We start from the raw sequence: 17,394 nt of genomic DNA on the forward strand, positions 1-17,394 counted from the left end.
ACAGCAGCAGTTTTATCGAACAATACGTTTTCCAATCTATTCTATTCTGTTTCGTTTCAAAAATAAAGTGTAGGTTGCAGTTTTCTAAGTGGATCACAACTTGCAGTTTTCTAAGTGGATCATAACTCACAGTTTTAAAAAAACTTCATGATGTGGAGACATTACTAGACTCATTCTAATAACTAGTCTAGATTTTGCCACTAATTAGGCTTGTCACTTTTGGCAAGTTACATTTCTTCTTTAGGTCTTTTCATTTGTAAAGTGAATTACATTGTTTTTAGACTTAAATTTTCCGTCCAGTACTGAAGTACCATCTTCTTTGTGCTCTTTTGCATTGACATGAAATTTCACAGGGTGATATTCAAAATATTTAACAATTGCCACAATCCCAGCACTGATCAATTAGAAGAGATACTGTTGATAACCAGTTCAGCTGTACCAATGTACTGTGGGCTGCAGCCCTCCCTCAGGTGCTTCTCTTTGCTGCTTGATGCAGCCATGGTTTGAAAACCAGACTGCTTCCTTCTTTGTTCACATTCTTACTGAGTCATGCTTAAGAATTTTTTCAAAAAAGGGCTATGCTTGCTTCTGGGTAAAATGGGTCAGTGGTTCCCCATCCTGGCTGCTGATTTGATTCTCTTGTCCTTTTTTCTTTTTTTTTTTTTTAAGAGATGGGGTCTTGCTATGTCACTCAGGCTGGAGTGCAGTGATGTGATCATAGCTCACTGTAACCTTGTTTAACTCCTGGACTCAAGCAATTCTCCTGCCTCAACCTCCCAAGTAGCTAGGACTACAAGTACATGCCACCATGCCTGGCTAATTGTTTTGAGGTTCACATAATGACTTCAAGTTATTCTTCCCTCTGGACCTCCCAAAGTGCTGGGATTATAGGCTTGAGCCACCACACCTGGTAGCTTTTTAAAAGTATGTAATTAATCTCTAGGATTCAGATCCAGGCATGAGGGTAGGTGGGTGGGTTGGTTGATTTTTAACTGAGGTCCCCAGAGGATTCTAATATACAGCCAGGATTAGAACTATTGGTTATAATTGTTATCCTCAGACCATTAGAAGCCCAATTCTGTGATATTTTATCCATAGTCAGGTAAAGTGCAAAGAGTTCTAGAATAAATGATAGAAGAACTATGTTCTGCTCTGTACTCTGTCATTGGACACTGATATAAATGTTGGGCAAAAAACATTATTTTGAGTACCTTGTTATGGGGTAAACACTGTTCCTGGAGATTAGTTCATAAGGAAAAAAATGGTAATGATATCTATAATAGCCAATATTTATTGCTTACTGTGTACAGATGGTCCCTGAGTTGAAATGGTTCAACTTACCACTTTTGGACTTTATGGTGGGTTTATCAGAGTATTAAATGCATTTTCAACTTAAGATATTTTTCAACTTACTATGGGTTTATCAGGATGTAGTCTCATCTGTAAGTTAAAGAGCATCTGTATTAAGCACTGTTACATGCATTCATTAGTTTATCAATCTTCAAAACAGCCCAACAATTTATAGAGATTATTATTATCTGTTCTTACATATAGGGAAACTGACTCAGAATGGTTTACCAACTTGCCCAGGTTCAATTAATGACTAAGCCAAGGAGCCTGGCTCCAGAGCCTAATCTCTTAACCATGATTATACTGCCTATCATAGAAGCTCTTACTGAGTATGTTAGGAGTTGACACAAAAATGCTACAGTGATGAAGAACTAAATACTACTAGAGTGTTCTCTGTTGAGCATTTGTAAGGTTTTGTTTCCAAGACCCATTTTTCTGTAAAATTATAGTGTGATGATTAATTTTTTTCTGTATAAGTACCGTGTGCTAACCGATTGTGCCACTGGAGCTCCAATTTTTTTTCTTTTCACATTTCAGGTCATCAGGAAAATAACAACTTCTGTTCAGTTAACATAAATATTGGCCCAGGTGACTGTGAATGGTTTGTTGTTCCTGAAGGTTACTGGGGTGTTCTGAATGACTTCTGTGAAAAGTAGGTTTCCAAAGTAAATTTTCTTAAAACATATATTAGAAAGCAGTAATTGTAAAGGACAACTTACCAAGCTGGATATCCTAATGGATACATTGCCAGTATTCACTTACCATTCAGCGAAGAATTCATTTTAAATTATTTGATTCCAAACCTCATATTTTGTGTTATTGGAAATACTTTAAGAAAGATGCCATGAAACAACTTCATGCAATAGTAGTACCCATGAATTAAGAAGATAGAAAAGTTGAGTTATTTAATTTTTAAAATGATGCATACTTGTTCATTTGAAATGTGTGTATTCCAAGAAAAATTGTTTTGTTATAAATGGTTTTAGGAAGTAGAAGGAATTCTTTATTGAGCACCTGTATAGGCTGTGAATAACTCAAGCTTGACCATAATACCTTTTGCCATATAATGATATAAATTCTTTTTAAACTGACAACTTTTTCTATGAAGAAATTGTATAGAATGTATTATTTATTTTTAAATAGAAATGGGGTTTCACCATGTTGCCTAGGCTGCTCTGGAACTCCTGCGCTCAGGCGATCCACCTGCCTGGGCCTCCTACAGTGCTGGATTACAGGCGTGATCCACCACATCCAGCCCAGATTTTGTTTTCTCTAGTTGAAAGAACTTGGATAGTTCCTTTCCTTAAGATCCCAGAAATAGCTTTTATTTATTTCTGTGTCTTGTGTTAAAAAGTACTTTGGAATTTTTTTTTTTAGTTGGTTTCAGTTTGATCATTTGTCTAGATAGAACCTTATTCTCTTCTTTTCTAGAAAGTACTTTATTATATAAGGACCTGATATTTTCATTTAGTAATAACATTAGAAAATTAGTATAGGATGAAAATATACATTATATACACATTTGGTGTTATGCCCCCACCCCAATTAAAGGGGGAAGAAACCCACAGAAAACATTTACATGAGATTACTTTGAAAACTAATTATACACATATTCCACATACTACTTTATTTTTATTTTTTCCTTTTTTGAGACAGAGTCTTGCTGTGTTGCCCAGGCTGTAGTGCAATGGCACAATCTCAGCTTACTGCAGCCTCTGCCTCCCAGGTTCAAGCAATTCTCCTGCCTCAGCCTCCTGAGTAGCTGGGATTACAGGAGTGTGCCACCATGCCCTGCTAATTTGTGTATTTTTAGTAGAGACAGGGTTTCACCATGTTGGCCACACTGGTCTGGAACTTCTGACCTCGTGATCCACCCACCTTGGCTTCCCAAAGTACTGGGATTACAGGCGTGAGCCACCATGCCCAGCCCCATACTAACTTCTAATTTCTTACTTTGGTTTAAGAATCTTTGCTGTAAATATTTGGATTTAGTAAGAAGTGCATCGTAGTTGAAAAACAAAAAAAAAATTAATCCACAGTTTCCTTATATAAAAGCAAGAGATAATTACCTTATGTTGTCTTCTCTATTCATATATTGGTTTCCTTCAGTGTAAGAAAGCCAAAGATATGGAGTTTTAAAGCTTCTAATGTACTGATGAAATAACCCGATCTACTTTAATCTGTACTTTTTTTATGGACCAGTAGCAGCAGAGAAAGAACATTGTTATATGGGAAATCTCCATTGTGCTATAGAAAGATTTTTATTTCTTAAACTTTGAGTTAATACTATATTGTTGCAGCTATAGTACAGGAATCCTTGTTCATTGTTTCTGAGTAGGGACTGGCTGTTTTTAGGGTGTAGTTTTGTTTCCTATCTAAATGGAGAGGTGTCTTGGGAAAAAAGATAATTAGAATAAGCAGATGATGTCCAAAAAGCTTGAGCTTAGGGATAATAAAAATATCAAGTTAGAAGGAAGGGTTAGGTAAATTTAATAACTCAGCTGTGAAAGTAGTACTTGCTTCTTCAGCATTTCACTGTAATTTTGTTTCACATAAAGATTGCTGCTTTTGATAGTGACTGTATACTGTATCTGTAGTTTATTTCATGGCTTTAAATAATACCTGTCTTGAAATAACCATTATTTTGAATATATGATTAAAACGATGCATGCTTTTTGGTAAGTTTGATTTTTTGGGGGGGGTGTCTGTTTGGGATTACTTGCTTGCTTTTGGATAAAAAGTTTTCTCTAATTTTGTAATGGCAATACATGGGTGAAATAAGGCTAGGATTTGTGTTTATAGCCATTTTTTGCTTTATAGGCAACTTTTTCTGGACTGTATCTACTTGGCCTTGTCACACACAATAAGCCAATCCTTATCCCTTTGCAGTTAGGCTACCATTTGTACTCTAGTCTAAACTTTCAAGAGTAGCCTTGCATTTTTCAAGAGAGAAAAAGAGAGACTAAGGTTCTTTCTAGATCATAGTTTGGCAATTTCTTTTCCATAAAGGGCCGGATAATAAATATTTTCACCTTTCCTGGTCATACGCTGTCTGTCACAACTGTATCATTGTAGCACAGACACAGAGATAGTACGTAAGTGAATGGACATAGCTGTATTCTAGTAAGTTTTTTTTTACAGAAACAGGCAGTGGGCTGAATTTGGCCCATGGGCCATAGTTTGCCAACCCTTGATCTAGATAAAAAATTAAATTTAAACCAGTAAAAACAATTGTAAAGTATACTTTATCATGTGCTATAGCACAAGACAAATAAAGTAAGATTATTTCTTAGATCTTAAGGAAAGGAACATTTTTACTGTGTAAGTTCTTCATTCCCCAAAATATGAAATTTGAAGTAGTTAATTCAATTTTATAAAGTTCTTTTATGGGAAAGGTTGCTATGTTGTTTAAAAAGTACTTCATATCATGATGGAGAGTAAGAAGCCAGATATTAAAATAAAAGCTTAATAATATCTAAGGAATGTTTCCAAAGTATATCGGTAGTAGTGGTCATGATTATTTGTGCATGTGCATGATTGTTTGTTTTTGCTGAAGTTGTTTTGAACTGCATAGTTTTAATCAGCTAATCATCAAACTATATGGAGTCTGACATCCAGTCTCCTTTTCCTCAGAAATTAAGGGAAGTTCCTGGTACTTGTATTGCCACCATGTTCCTGTTTATGGATTTAAATGACTTGATGTCAACTCCACCTTCCATTTACCTTTTAGGGATTTCTAGGTGCTCCAGGGAGAAAAGGCTTCAGTCAAAAATAGTCTTTGTTGAAATGAAATTAAAAGTTAATTTATGTGTTACTTGAAAGTAGCTTTGGATTTCATTTGGATCTTTGAAAAATCAATTTAAGATGGTAATACTGGGCCAGTCCACTTACTACAGGTATTTTAATTCCTGTAATCCCAGCACTTTGGGAGGCCAAAGCAGGCGGATCTCCTGAGGTCAGGAGTTCGAGACCAGCTTGGCCAACCTGGTGAAACCTCATCTCTACTGAAAATACAAAATTAGCCAGGCGTGGTGGCAGGCGCCTGTAATCCCAGTTACTCCGGAGGCTGAGGCAGGAGAATTGCTTGAGCCTGGGAGGCGGAGGTTGCAGTGAGCCTAGATGGAGCCACTGCACTGCCGCCCAGGCAACAGAGCAAGACTTTGTCTCAAAAAAAAAAAAGATAGCACTGATCTTTAGTAATTTAGTACTCAACCATAATTACACACTCTTTATATACATACAGCAGATCTTTTTGCATAAGCAATTACTTTTCAATAAAATGAACAAGTGTTCATTAAAAAAATTTGTGACATTTTCTTCCAGTCTTATTAGGGGCTTCTTAATGTAGTTGATCCATTTGCATTATTTTTTTCTTATTTCAGAAATAATTTGAATTTCCTAATGGGTTCTTGGTGGCCCAACCTTGAAGATCTTTATGAAGCAAATGTTCCAGTGTATAGGTTTATTCAGCGACCTGGAGATTTGGTCTGGATAAATGCAGGCACTGTTCATTGGGTTCAGGCTATTGGCTGGTGCAACAACATTGCTTGGAATGTTGGTCCACTTACAGGTATTATAAAGAATATGCTTAAAAAAAGTTAAATTAAGGATTATATCCAATAGGTCTGTTCCTTTTTTCTTGAAATATAACTCACTAAAAGTTGTAAGAAGAATGTCTCCTTGCATAGAATTGTAATTCGTAGTACAACAAATTAAATTTAAGTTAACATAGAAATCTAAGAGCATAGATATTAGCAAATAACAAGTTTATGGCTTTAATGTACGTGAAGGATATAATAATAATTTTTAGAGTGCTTGGTTTTATTTAAAAAAAAACCCTTATGAGAGAAAACAAAATAGAAAAATTATTCTTTCACATTTTAAAAAATCTAATATTTCATATGAATAGCTCTGTAATGTCAAAATCTGTTTGAATTATGCCTGCCTTCAGGCAGTAGTCACTTAAGGTTAAGAATGTGGAGTTTAGAGCCAAAAAGACCTGGATTAGGACCAGGATCTGGCTCTTATAACTTTGGGCAAGTTATTTAACCTCTCTGGTCCTCGATTTCTTCATCTGTATAATGGGAGTAATGAAATTAATAAAGTGATGGTGAAGAGTAAATGAGATAATGGATAAAAATAAAAACACAATGCTTGGCACATAGTCATAGGAAGTGCTCTTTATATGATTGCTAATATTATTACTACTGTAATTATCATAAAGCATAAAAATTATTTTTATAGTGTTTTGAGGTTTTCAGAATTGATGTTGAAGATATCAGCTGAGCAGGTGATAATGGTTATCTTCATATCTTTTGGTACTTTGGGTTGCTTTATAACTGTTTTTTTTTTCCTAGCCTGCCAGTATAAATTGGCAGTGGAACGGTACGAATGGAACAAATTGCAAAGTGTGAAGTCAATAGTACCCATGGTTCATCTTTCCTGGAATATGGCACGAAATATCAAGGTCTCAGATCCAAAGCTTTTTGAAATGATTAAGTAAGTCTTTTCTAAAACTGCTGTAGTCCCTCTCTTTTTGGGGAGTGTTAACTATTAAGTTTTTTTCTCCCTTAGAATTATGTTGACATCAAAGCAAAATGGTCCAGAAGTCTAGCAGAATGTATTATGAGAATCCACATGTTAAAAATATTTTTCCCTTTCAAATAGCCCACTATGGTACAGAAAGGAAAAAAAGACATATAAACCAGTAGCGTCACAAACCTGTGCTTCTTTCCCATTTCCCTCTGAACCACCTGATATCCCAGGATAACTTTAGTTTTAATATGAAAATCTACCATTAGTAACTTGAGGGGAAAATAGCATCACAGAATATTTGTTGTCACAGACAAATTAGCAGTTAATATAGGGATTTGACTAAAATGCTGATTTTTTAATTTTTAATTAAATCATCTATAAGTGTCTCTTTTCTGAGCTACTTAAAAAAATTTAGTATAAGTTATATAAATTCTTATCTAGGGACCTAGTTTGAATACATATATACCAGTAAGCTTCACATTTGTTTTCACAGTTTCTATCTTAGCCATTTTGTAAATCTATTTAGAGGTACTATTTTCAAATAGTGCTATATAGCAGTGTTTCCCTAAATTGTGTTTTCCACTACTAGCTCTGTCCCCAAAAGATGGGGAATTCTGGCTAAGGAAATATGGGAAATGATAGATTAAAGTTCAGCAAGTGAACAAGTCCTTTATTTTAATTTTTTAAATTTATTTTTTGTAAAATATTTTAGATACTGTATGTGTTAATGTAATTTGTGAATGAGGGAGAAGAGTTACAGTGTACAGTATTTCCCAAACTTACTAGACCAGTATCTTTTGAAGAATTAGTTTTCTCAAAAGCTCATTTTGGGATACACTGCTTTATATTCATTGATAAAAATAAGTTTGTCTTAGTCTTTGTTAAAATAGTGTTTACATTAAGTATTTCTCCTGCAGATACATTAATTTGGTCAGCATGTGTTGTTTTCAAAATACTGTATTTTGAAAGTAATCCTGGTTTGTTAAAATGATTTCAAATCTAGATCCAAACTTTTATTTAAACAAAAGTTGTGTGGCCAAGGTAACATGCCTATGAATTATTTTATGACAGTCTTTTCTCAGTTGCACCATTTTATCTAGTTATAGGTAGAAGGGTAGGGGAGACAAAAAGGACCAAAAGCCAAATTATAGCGAGTAATGTACAAATTCTTTAGAACATTGGATCTTAGGTACCATACTCTCGATAAATATAATTTATAGTGGGGTGGGGAATTGTCTCTCCATTTATCCTTTTATACGTCAGAATGGTACTTTACCCTGAATAGCAAGTTCAGTGTTATTTTTTGAAACAAAAATGACCTAAAGTCACTGAAGGTGTTTAGTAAGTTGGAGGTAGTCATAAACTACATGCTAAGTCAGATCACTTAAAGGTAGTTCATTGTAGAAGCCATTTATCTAACAGCTGTATAGACTGAAAGTAACTCATTACGAGTAGATTAGGATTTTATAATTGGAAAGGATTTTAAGGTCACTTAATCAGCTCCTACTTAATATAGTAATCTCATCTGTATTCATAATTTGTGGTCATCCAGTGACTTCTTAAACATTCTTTTCACCTCACTATAATTCTTGCAAGTTCTTTACAAAATGTCCTAAAGTCTACCTCTCATTTGGTCCCAATTTCCTAAATATATTTAGGATTTATGCAGAATAAATCCCATTCAACAAATGTTTGAAAACTCACTCTATGCCACTCACTGTTCTAGGCACTGATGATAGACATACCAATGTTTAGGATGAAATTCCTGTCCTCTGGAGACATAAATTCTAGTAGAACAAGACAGAAACCCCCAGTATAATTTATTTATATGAATAAGATAAAATACAATAATATTTGGGAGGAGGGAAGGTCAGAGTGCTCCTTTTGCTTAACTGGTCTGAGAGTGTGAGTTTTCTGCTTAGCCCTGAATAATGAGATGAAATCAACTACACAAAGATCTATGGGTAGTACCTTTCATATACAGAGAACAGATGAAGGCTAAATTAGGAATAACTTTGGCATGTTTATGGGACAAAAAGGCTAGGGTGACTATAGCTGAATGAGAGAAAGGAAGAGTGATGGTGATAAACTTAACTAAACAAGCAGGAATGAGATCATACATGGGCTTTCTGGACATGGTAAGAAGTTTATATATTAATTCTAGGTGTTACAGCTTGCCATAGAGGATTTTAAGCAGGAAAGGAAGAGGTTTCACTTTAAATTTAGAAAATGGATCTAGTGGCTGGGCGCAGTGGCTCATCCCCATAATCCTAGCACTTTGGGAGGCCGAGGTGAGCCGGATCACTTGAGGTCAGGAGTTTGAGACCAGGCTGGCCAACATGGCGAAACTCCGTCTCTACTAAAAATACAAAAATTAGCCGGGCATGGTGATGGGCACCTGTAATCCCAACTACTCTGGAGGCTGAGACGGTGGGGGTGGTGGGGCGGGGGTTGCAGTGAGCCAAGATGGTGCCACTTCACTCCAGCCGGGGTAAAAGAGTGAGACATCTTCTTAAAAAAAAAAAAAAAAAAAAAAGAAAATGGATCTAGTTGCTTTGTGTGGAATGGGTTCCAAGGGGTAAGCTTAGAAGTAGGGAGGACAAATTAGGAGGCAATTGTAACAGTACAGACCAACCTGGACAGAGATTTCCCTGTAAAAATAGAGAGAGGGATCAAACTAGGGAGTCTTGTGGAACTAAAGCTCATAGAACTTGCTCATAGATTAGGTGGTTGAGTGAGAGGGAAAAAGGAACCAAGGAAAACTTACAGTCTTTTCTTCTTGTTGCCTGATTGTCATTAATTTAAACATTAATCACCTCTATCATCTTTTCCATTCCCTACCCCACCCTCAATATTCTTGACATCCTTTGAGACTCCTTCCAGTTTGTCATTGTTCCTCTCAATATTTAAAATGTTGAGGTATCGACATTTATGTTGTTATAAAGTCGTCTTGTGTTGAGGTTGGACACACAAAATTTGGGTGTTTTTCCACTTACAATTTATAGTAATACTGTTGTTTCTTATACATTTCTTTCTTTTTTTTTTAATCTAGATGCACTTACATTCTTATCTGTACTCCATTTTGCCCTACCCTACAAAATGTCTAATCATTTAAATCTTGATTGCATTCTTGTGATATTAACAATTCTCCTCCCAGCTTGAGTACCTATTGACACACCAATTGAAAATGTTAACCACAAGTCTAGACCCCTACGCCTTGTTTTATAAGCCTCCCTTTTTGAAATAATTGTCATTGAGCCATTGCTAAAAATGTACTTTTCAGCAGCCAACATGGCTCCCTTTCTTTGATTTAATGAGTCTTTGCTTATGGTATACAAGGCTCTAGGCTAGGCCCTGAGGGTTTATGGTATAGGTCCTTTCTTCAAGGAACAGTTAGTGCATATAAATAAAATAGATTGAAAGAAATTCGGTGATAGATCCACTGATGTTTCCAGCCCAAGGAGTCAGAGAGGTTTTTTAAAAAAGTGTGCATTCTGGGGAAGAATGTATTTTGTGTGATGGGTGAAAATGAGGAGGCAGGGAGAAGAGAAAGGAATAGCACTTAAGCCAGCTTAAAGCCAAACTCTTGCACCATCAGAAAGATGCCCCAGTTCATCCATAAAATAGCATACATACCATATCTCCTTAAGTCCAGCACAGTTACGTTTTCATCCAGTGAAGGTAAATCCCTTTTCCTCACTTGAGCACCAGGCAAAATAGTTGGCTTGTGTAGAGAGGCCATGTTGTATGAATAACTTCAGTCTTCAACCACTAAAGTCATACTCAACATGGTAATTCTGAAAGACTCAGAGGAACTCTGTAGAGGAATAGCAAATGTATACTCCAAGTCATGTTCTCTTCCTCCTGCTGTCATTCTCTCCCCTATACCTCTCTTTTTTGCCCTCCCTCCTGATTACCTTCCCTGCTGTTCATTTGCGTGAGCTTAAATGTATATACGATACAACTGCTATATGTTTATTGGCAATAATTGGTGGTATGTTTTGGCTTGAGCACAATGTGTGATGAGTAGTAAAATAAGATATAGTTGTAAAAGTTGGTTAGAAGCCAATTATGCTTTGTGTACCAAACTTAAGACTTTCTTCTGTTGGAGAGCTCTTGGTGGGTTTTTAATTAATATGATCTAATTTAGGTTTCATAAAGGTATTTCTAGCTATTAAGTAGAGCAAACTTTTGGATAGTAAGAGGAAGGAGTGAATCAAAGGTTCTTTGGCTTTTAAGTCTGGATACTTAGATGGTTTAATAATAATGCTAGTTAATAAATTGGGCTTAGTACTTAGCCAAGCACTGAGCACAGTGCTTCCCAGACTGTATCTCACTTATTTCTCACAGCATCCCAAGGTCATTCAATTGACTAGAGGTAGAGCCAAGATTTAAACCCCTATCTGTCTGTGAAAGTGCTTGAGTGAATCTGTGGCACATGACTTCATTTGGGGGCAAGTTTGGGGAGTCAGTAAAAGAGTTGGATAGAGCTATTTAGAAGAAGCTGACTAGGGAGTCTTTTACCTAGGAGTTTATGACTGTCTTGAGAGGAAAAGGGAATAAAAAGTTGGGGATAGCACTTCGTGGGGGATATGCCTGTTTAAGAAAAAGAAATATGTGAGCTAGGTAACAGGAGAGCATGGAGACTGTATTGTTGCAGAAATAGAGAAGGAGGTCTTTTTCCACAAGCGCAGTTTTGCCGTATCATTGTTATATCCACATCATTGCTCTGGTCTTCAAATCTAGTAGTTCCTGCCAAAAAATAAAGTGGTGTTGGTTTTTTCTGGTTTGTGAGCTGTGCCAGTTCTTAATAAATGGTTTTCCCTTGCCATTCCTTCCCTCTGCTTTGAGTTATTTTCTTCATCTCCTGTTCACTCTGCCACCCCCAGCAGTTTGGCTTTCTACCCTTGGTAAGCCCAACACTTCTCTTGTTGAGGTCACCAGTGACCAACTGTTGTACATCTGCAAAGGCACTAATGTACACTTTCTTCAGAAATCTACCTTTTTAAGCCTAGCATGTGAATATCTCAAATCTGATTCCCACTTGCCTTGTCAGCCATTTCTCCCACTGCTGCCTTTAAATGTGTGCTTGAATTTTTATTTGTTAATATTTTTACCACTCCATTTGCTATTTTAAACCATCTTTAATATGAACTGCAATTTTTACATCTCCCCCTTTTTTTCCTTTGAATCGTCTTTTAATAAAGCATTAATTCTGTATATGTTGAGCATATGAATTATAGGCTATATTAAAAGAAAAAATAACAGCTAAAGGTAAGAAATGAAATAGAGAAGATATACAAACATAGTCTTCCTTAATTTTCCCCCAAATTGTTATTTTTAATTCTTAAATACTGTGAATCTACGGTGTGTAATTTTTAGGCTTTCATAGTTAAGTGATAAGCCCGCTCAACCAAAAAGAATGTAAGCAAAATTTACCTTGTGCCTTCTCATCCACTCGCTCCCTCAGTTCTACCCAGTTCTTTTTATTCAGTGAATGTTTATTGTGTAGTGCATTGGTACCCAGGTTTGTGCTAGGTGGAAAGGGTTTGATCACATCTCAGACTGCTCAAAGTGAATTGAGAAACCGTCAAATCATTAAAACGTGATCTTTAATGATAGAGATATTGGCAAGAAACCATGGTGGGGCAGCATAGAGGAAGGCTCTTCTGAAAGAGTGGAAGGTTCAGTAAAGCCTTCACCAGAAGTACTACAGCTTTGCATTCTCTTATTGTAAACCCTTTAGGCCAAATGTGTTTTGGAGCTAAGAATTTTTAGATTTAGCAAAAACCACAATGAGATACCATCTCACACCAGTCAGAATTACTATTATTAAAAAGTTAAAAAATAACAGGTGCTGGCAAGGATGTGGAGAAAAAGGAACACTTACACACTGTTGGGAGGATTGTAAATTAGTTCAACCATTGTGGAAAGCAGTGTGGTGATTCCTCAAAGAGCCAAAAGCAGAACTACCATTCAACTCAGCAATCCCATTGCTGAATATATAACCAAAGGAATATAAATTATTCTATCATAAAGACACATGCACACATATATTAATTGCAGCACTATTCACAATAGCAAAGACATGGAGTCAACCTAAATGCTCATCAGTGGTAGACTGCATAAAGAAAATGTGGTATATGTACACCATGGATTACTATACAGCCATAAAATAAGAATGAGATCATCTTTTTTCCAGGAACATAGATGGAGCTGGAGGCCATATCCTCAGCAAATGAATGCAGAAACAGAAAACCAAGTGCCACATGTTCTCACTTATAAGTGGGAGCTAAATTATGAGACCACATGGACGCATAGAGGGGAACAACAGACACTGGGACCAATTGGAGTATGGAGGGTGGGAGGAGAGAGAGGAAAAATAACTAATGGATACTAGACTTAATACCTGGGTGACAAAATAATCTGTACAACAAACCCCCATGACACAAGCTTACCTATAACAGACAACGTTTACCCCTGAACTTAAAAGTTAAAAAAAAGATAATGTTTTTTAGATTTAGAAAGGTAATTGAGTACATTTATAATATACCTTCCCAGCAGGGTCTGTTGCAGTATCCTGGGAACAAACATATTAATATTTCAGCACTAAAACATAGAAATAGTCACTCTAATGAGCTAAGTGAATACCATAAGTAGCCCCAGGTCAAATTTCAGCACCACATGAATTTATGCAAGATTTATGAAAAATTTGTGGGATTATAATAAGGGATTATGAACCTGTATTTGCACTGGGTTATTTAATAATGGGAAATGGTGTTTTCTTCTGTTGTCACCTCCTGATTCCTCATTATCATTTTGAGAATGAATCGCCTGTACTTCTTTAAGCAAGTCAGTATCACTCTTGCTTTTTCTCTGCACTTTCAAGTTCAAGTCTGGTCTTTAAGGACCCTGTGATTCCATAAAGTTCTATTTATCTGAGTGAGTCATTTAGTAAATCTCTTCAAATTTCTACAGCCTAGCCATTTTGCTAAAATACATTAATCATATTCTGCTTCACATTCTTCCAGATATTTCCTATGTTGGCATAAGTCAACAGAATATATATTATCTTGATTACTTCTTTCATTTGATAAGGCAGTGAACTTGACTTAAAAGTTCACAACCTAACTACTTAGGAAAATTTAAGTGGCAGCTCAGTGCATAACTTTCTCTTTTGACTTCATTTAACTGTTTAAATGAAATAACTTTTCTCTGCAAATGAACTTAATTTCTCCTTTAGACCAAACTTTAAGTGTCTTTTCCTGGTTTATGCCATACTTGTGTGTTCATATTAGCTGAAGATAGATTTCAACTTTTGTTGCTAAAAATTTCAGGTAGACTTCTCATTGGCAATGACTGCCAATGAGAAGTCTTTATCATTTTTAATATTTTAAATAATGGTCAAATTTGCATGTTGGATCACTTGGTAGCAAGATGAAGCATTAAATGGAAGGCAGAAGATTTAGAGGCATAAATTAGAAGGTAATTGCTCCAGTTCAGACAAAAGGAGAGACAAAGATTACAGGGTAAAATAGACTACACTTGGTAATTGATTGGTGGTAGAGTTGAGCGAGAAATCTGTATTGCTGGACTTTGGCTTGGGCCAGACAGTGGAACATTTGTGCTTGTTGTTGAAACTGGAGATAAAGAAGAAATGAGTTGGGTGTAGAGAATGATGGTTATCAACTTGACATGCAGAACTTGAATTGCTCCTACAAGATTTAAGTTGAAATTTCTGTTAAATAACAGCTAGATGGATGTATGGTTCCATTGCTTAGAAAAGGAGTCTGAGATAATACATTTACAGCCCTCAGCTGGCTGATAGGCAATCACTGCTAAGGTATTAGCTGTTGAGTTTTCCAAACCATTAGTTATTTTTAAGGTAGAGCAGTGCCCATACAAAGAAATGAATAAAGGAAAACTTCAAGATCAAGGGTACTGATCTCCTTTAATTCATTCAACTATGACGGTTTTTCTAGGTTAATATATCTAGTCTCCTTTAAAATATATAAAATTTACATGTATAACACATCACTGCACTCCTCCCCAACTTGTTTATACTTTTTCCTCCAACTTTTACTTTGAAATTTCTTAAACCTACAAAAAAAGTTGAAAGAATAGTACAGCGAATACCTGTGTAACCTCATCTGGATTCATCAGTTAAGTTTTTGCCACATTTATTTAGCGGTCTCTGTATACACATACATGCTTGCACGCTCTTTTTCATATGAGCTATATGAAAAAGTAATTTGCAGACATCATGACATATCACTTCAGATACTTCATCCTGCATCTTAAGAATAAGGTTATTCTCCTACATACCTGTAATACGATTTACCATATCTAGGAAATATGAAATTCCGTAGTATGAGTTAATACACAGTCCACATTTAGATTTCCCCAACTATCCAAAAATGTCTTTTTTTTTTTAAGCGCTTGCCTCTCCATATTGAATTAAGGTTCACATTTAATTGAATATGTAGTCATTGTGTCTTCTTTAGTCTCCTAAACCTATGAAAGTCTTTTTTTAATGACATTTTCTTCTTGAAGACAGCAGACCTTTGTGTTGTGCAGAGTTCTACATTCTGGATTTGTTTTCTCATAATTGCATTTAGGGTAAATTTTTGACAAAAACTACTAATGATGTTTACTTTTGTCAAACTCCTGCCTCACTCCAGTATAAACTATGTCAGAGATATTTTCCTTAGTGGGTCCTGAGTAAATTAAGTTTTACTTTAAAAAGGCAATTTTAAAACTTAAAATTAGGGGTGAGGAGATTATTGTTACTTTTTAGTCCATCTTTTTCATAGTATATGGTTTTTATCCTGTGGTTTTAATTTTACGACTGGTAGATTAAGATGTAAAAGAAACCCTCGCCGGGCACGGTGGCTCATGCCTATAATCCCAACACTTTGAGAGGCCAAGTCGGACAGATCACAAGGTCAGGAGATCAAGACCATCCTGGCTAACATGGTGAAACTCCCCTGTCTCTACTAAAACTACAAAAAATTAGCTTGGTGTGGTGGCACACGCCTGTAGTCCCAGCTACTTGGTAGGCTGAGGCAGGAGAATCACTTGAACTCGGGAAGTGGAGGTTGCAGTCAGCTGAGATTGCGCCACTGCACTCTAGTCTGGGTGACGGAGCAAGACTCTGTCTCGAAAAAAAAACCTCTGCAAATTCATGATTCCCATTTTAAGATATTTGAGATACAGTACTTTGGCCTATATTTTATTTTTCTCTTTGTACAATACTAAGACGCTTTACGTCATTTTCATAAGACTCATAAATTCCTTGTTTTGCCTCCGAAGTATTTTTTTTAACAGGACATTTGAAAGGAATCAAGTGTTAGTGCAGGAGATGAGCTCTACAGACTGTTGGTACTGATGAGAGTTCCCTGTAGATAACAGGCTTTCAGAATAAATAGACTTATAGGTGCAGTTGATAAAGCCAACCCCCAACAAATATGCTATAAGTTGTTACAGTCACGTTGGACTGTTGTCCAGTTAGTGCAATGGTATTATGTTTTCAGTACATTGGAAACTTTGGTTTATTCACCAGCAACTTTGTGAGTTCACTTAAATCACCATGATAAGTAATTTAGTAAATTTTAAAATATGTCAAAAACAGAATGCCAAGGAGTGCATTTTCCTCTGAAAAGTTTAATGTTAGGAAGTCTTAGATTTAATGGAGGAGCATATCAAATAGTATGCTGAGGAGTAGAAAGTTAATTTTGAGGATACACATTCATTTGTCTTACCCCCCTGTAATCTGCCAGACAATAACACATTCTAAAAATACTAATAACATATAAGCCAATGGTTGAAAATAAATTCTCTTAAATTTCAACAGTGCCAAGCTCATTGAAAACCACTCTCCACAAACTTAATTTCTTATCATATTGTCATTCTTTTGACCATCTTATAAAGCACTGTTTTATATTTTTTCTTTTTCTTTCTTTTTTTTTTTTTTAATTAAAAAAATAAAGACAGGGTCTCCCTATGTTGCCCAGGCTGGTCTCAAACTCCTGGGCTCAAGGGATCCTCCTGCCTCGGCCTCCCAAAGTGCTAGGATTAACAGTCATGAGCCACCAGTCCTGGCCAATATTTCAGTTTTTAAATGTGCTATCTTATATGCACAATGTTAATATTCTATGTGCTTTCTCTGTGCCTTTTGTGTATATGTGATCACTGTGTGTTCAATATTTGCCCATCTGTATTTATTTTCCTAAGTCTTAGAGTCTACACTATTTAATATCCCAGTAAAATATTACAGGAAGGGCAGCATTATGTAGTTTCTGGAATCCAATCTGCCTTCATATCTTAGCTTCTTCATTTACTGGCTGGGGGACTGCGGACAAATTACTAAACCTATTAGTCTTTATTTCCTCTTCTGAAAAATGGGGATAATACTGTCTTTCTAAAATAACTTTTATGACTGTTATGTGAGTCTTAGCATAGTTAAGGTAAGCATTCAGTAAATTGTAGTTGTTGTAATTATTATTTTAT

General features: G+C 35.8%; 1 protein-coding gene across 7 annotated transcripts in view; it reads left to right on the forward strand.

Annotated features, from left to right (window-relative positions):
• Positions 1–17,394, forward strand: part of KDM6A (lysine demethylase 6A) — an 89,838-nt gene that overhangs the window by 61,078 nt on the left and 11,366 nt on the right. For all 7 annotated transcript variants that reach the window (XM_058441842.1, XM_032756763.2, XM_058441843.1 and 4 more), the window contains 3 exons: positions 1,888–2,002; positions 5,733–5,920; positions 6,708–6,849. In XM_058441842.1, coding sequence (XP_058297825.1) covers positions 1,888–2,002; positions 5,733–5,920; positions 6,708–6,849 — 445 coding nt within the window. The remainder of the gene's footprint in view (positions 1–1,887; positions 2,003–5,732; positions 5,921–6,707; positions 6,850–17,394) is intronic.

This window comes from Hylobates moloch, unplaced genomic scaffold (assembly GCF_009828535.3).
Source record: "Hylobates moloch isolate HMO894 unplaced genomic scaffold, HMol_V3 SCAFFOLD_7, whole genome shotgun sequence".
NCBI classification, from domain to species: domain Eukaryota; kingdom Metazoa; phylum Chordata; class Mammalia; order Primates; family Hylobatidae; genus Hylobates; species Hylobates moloch.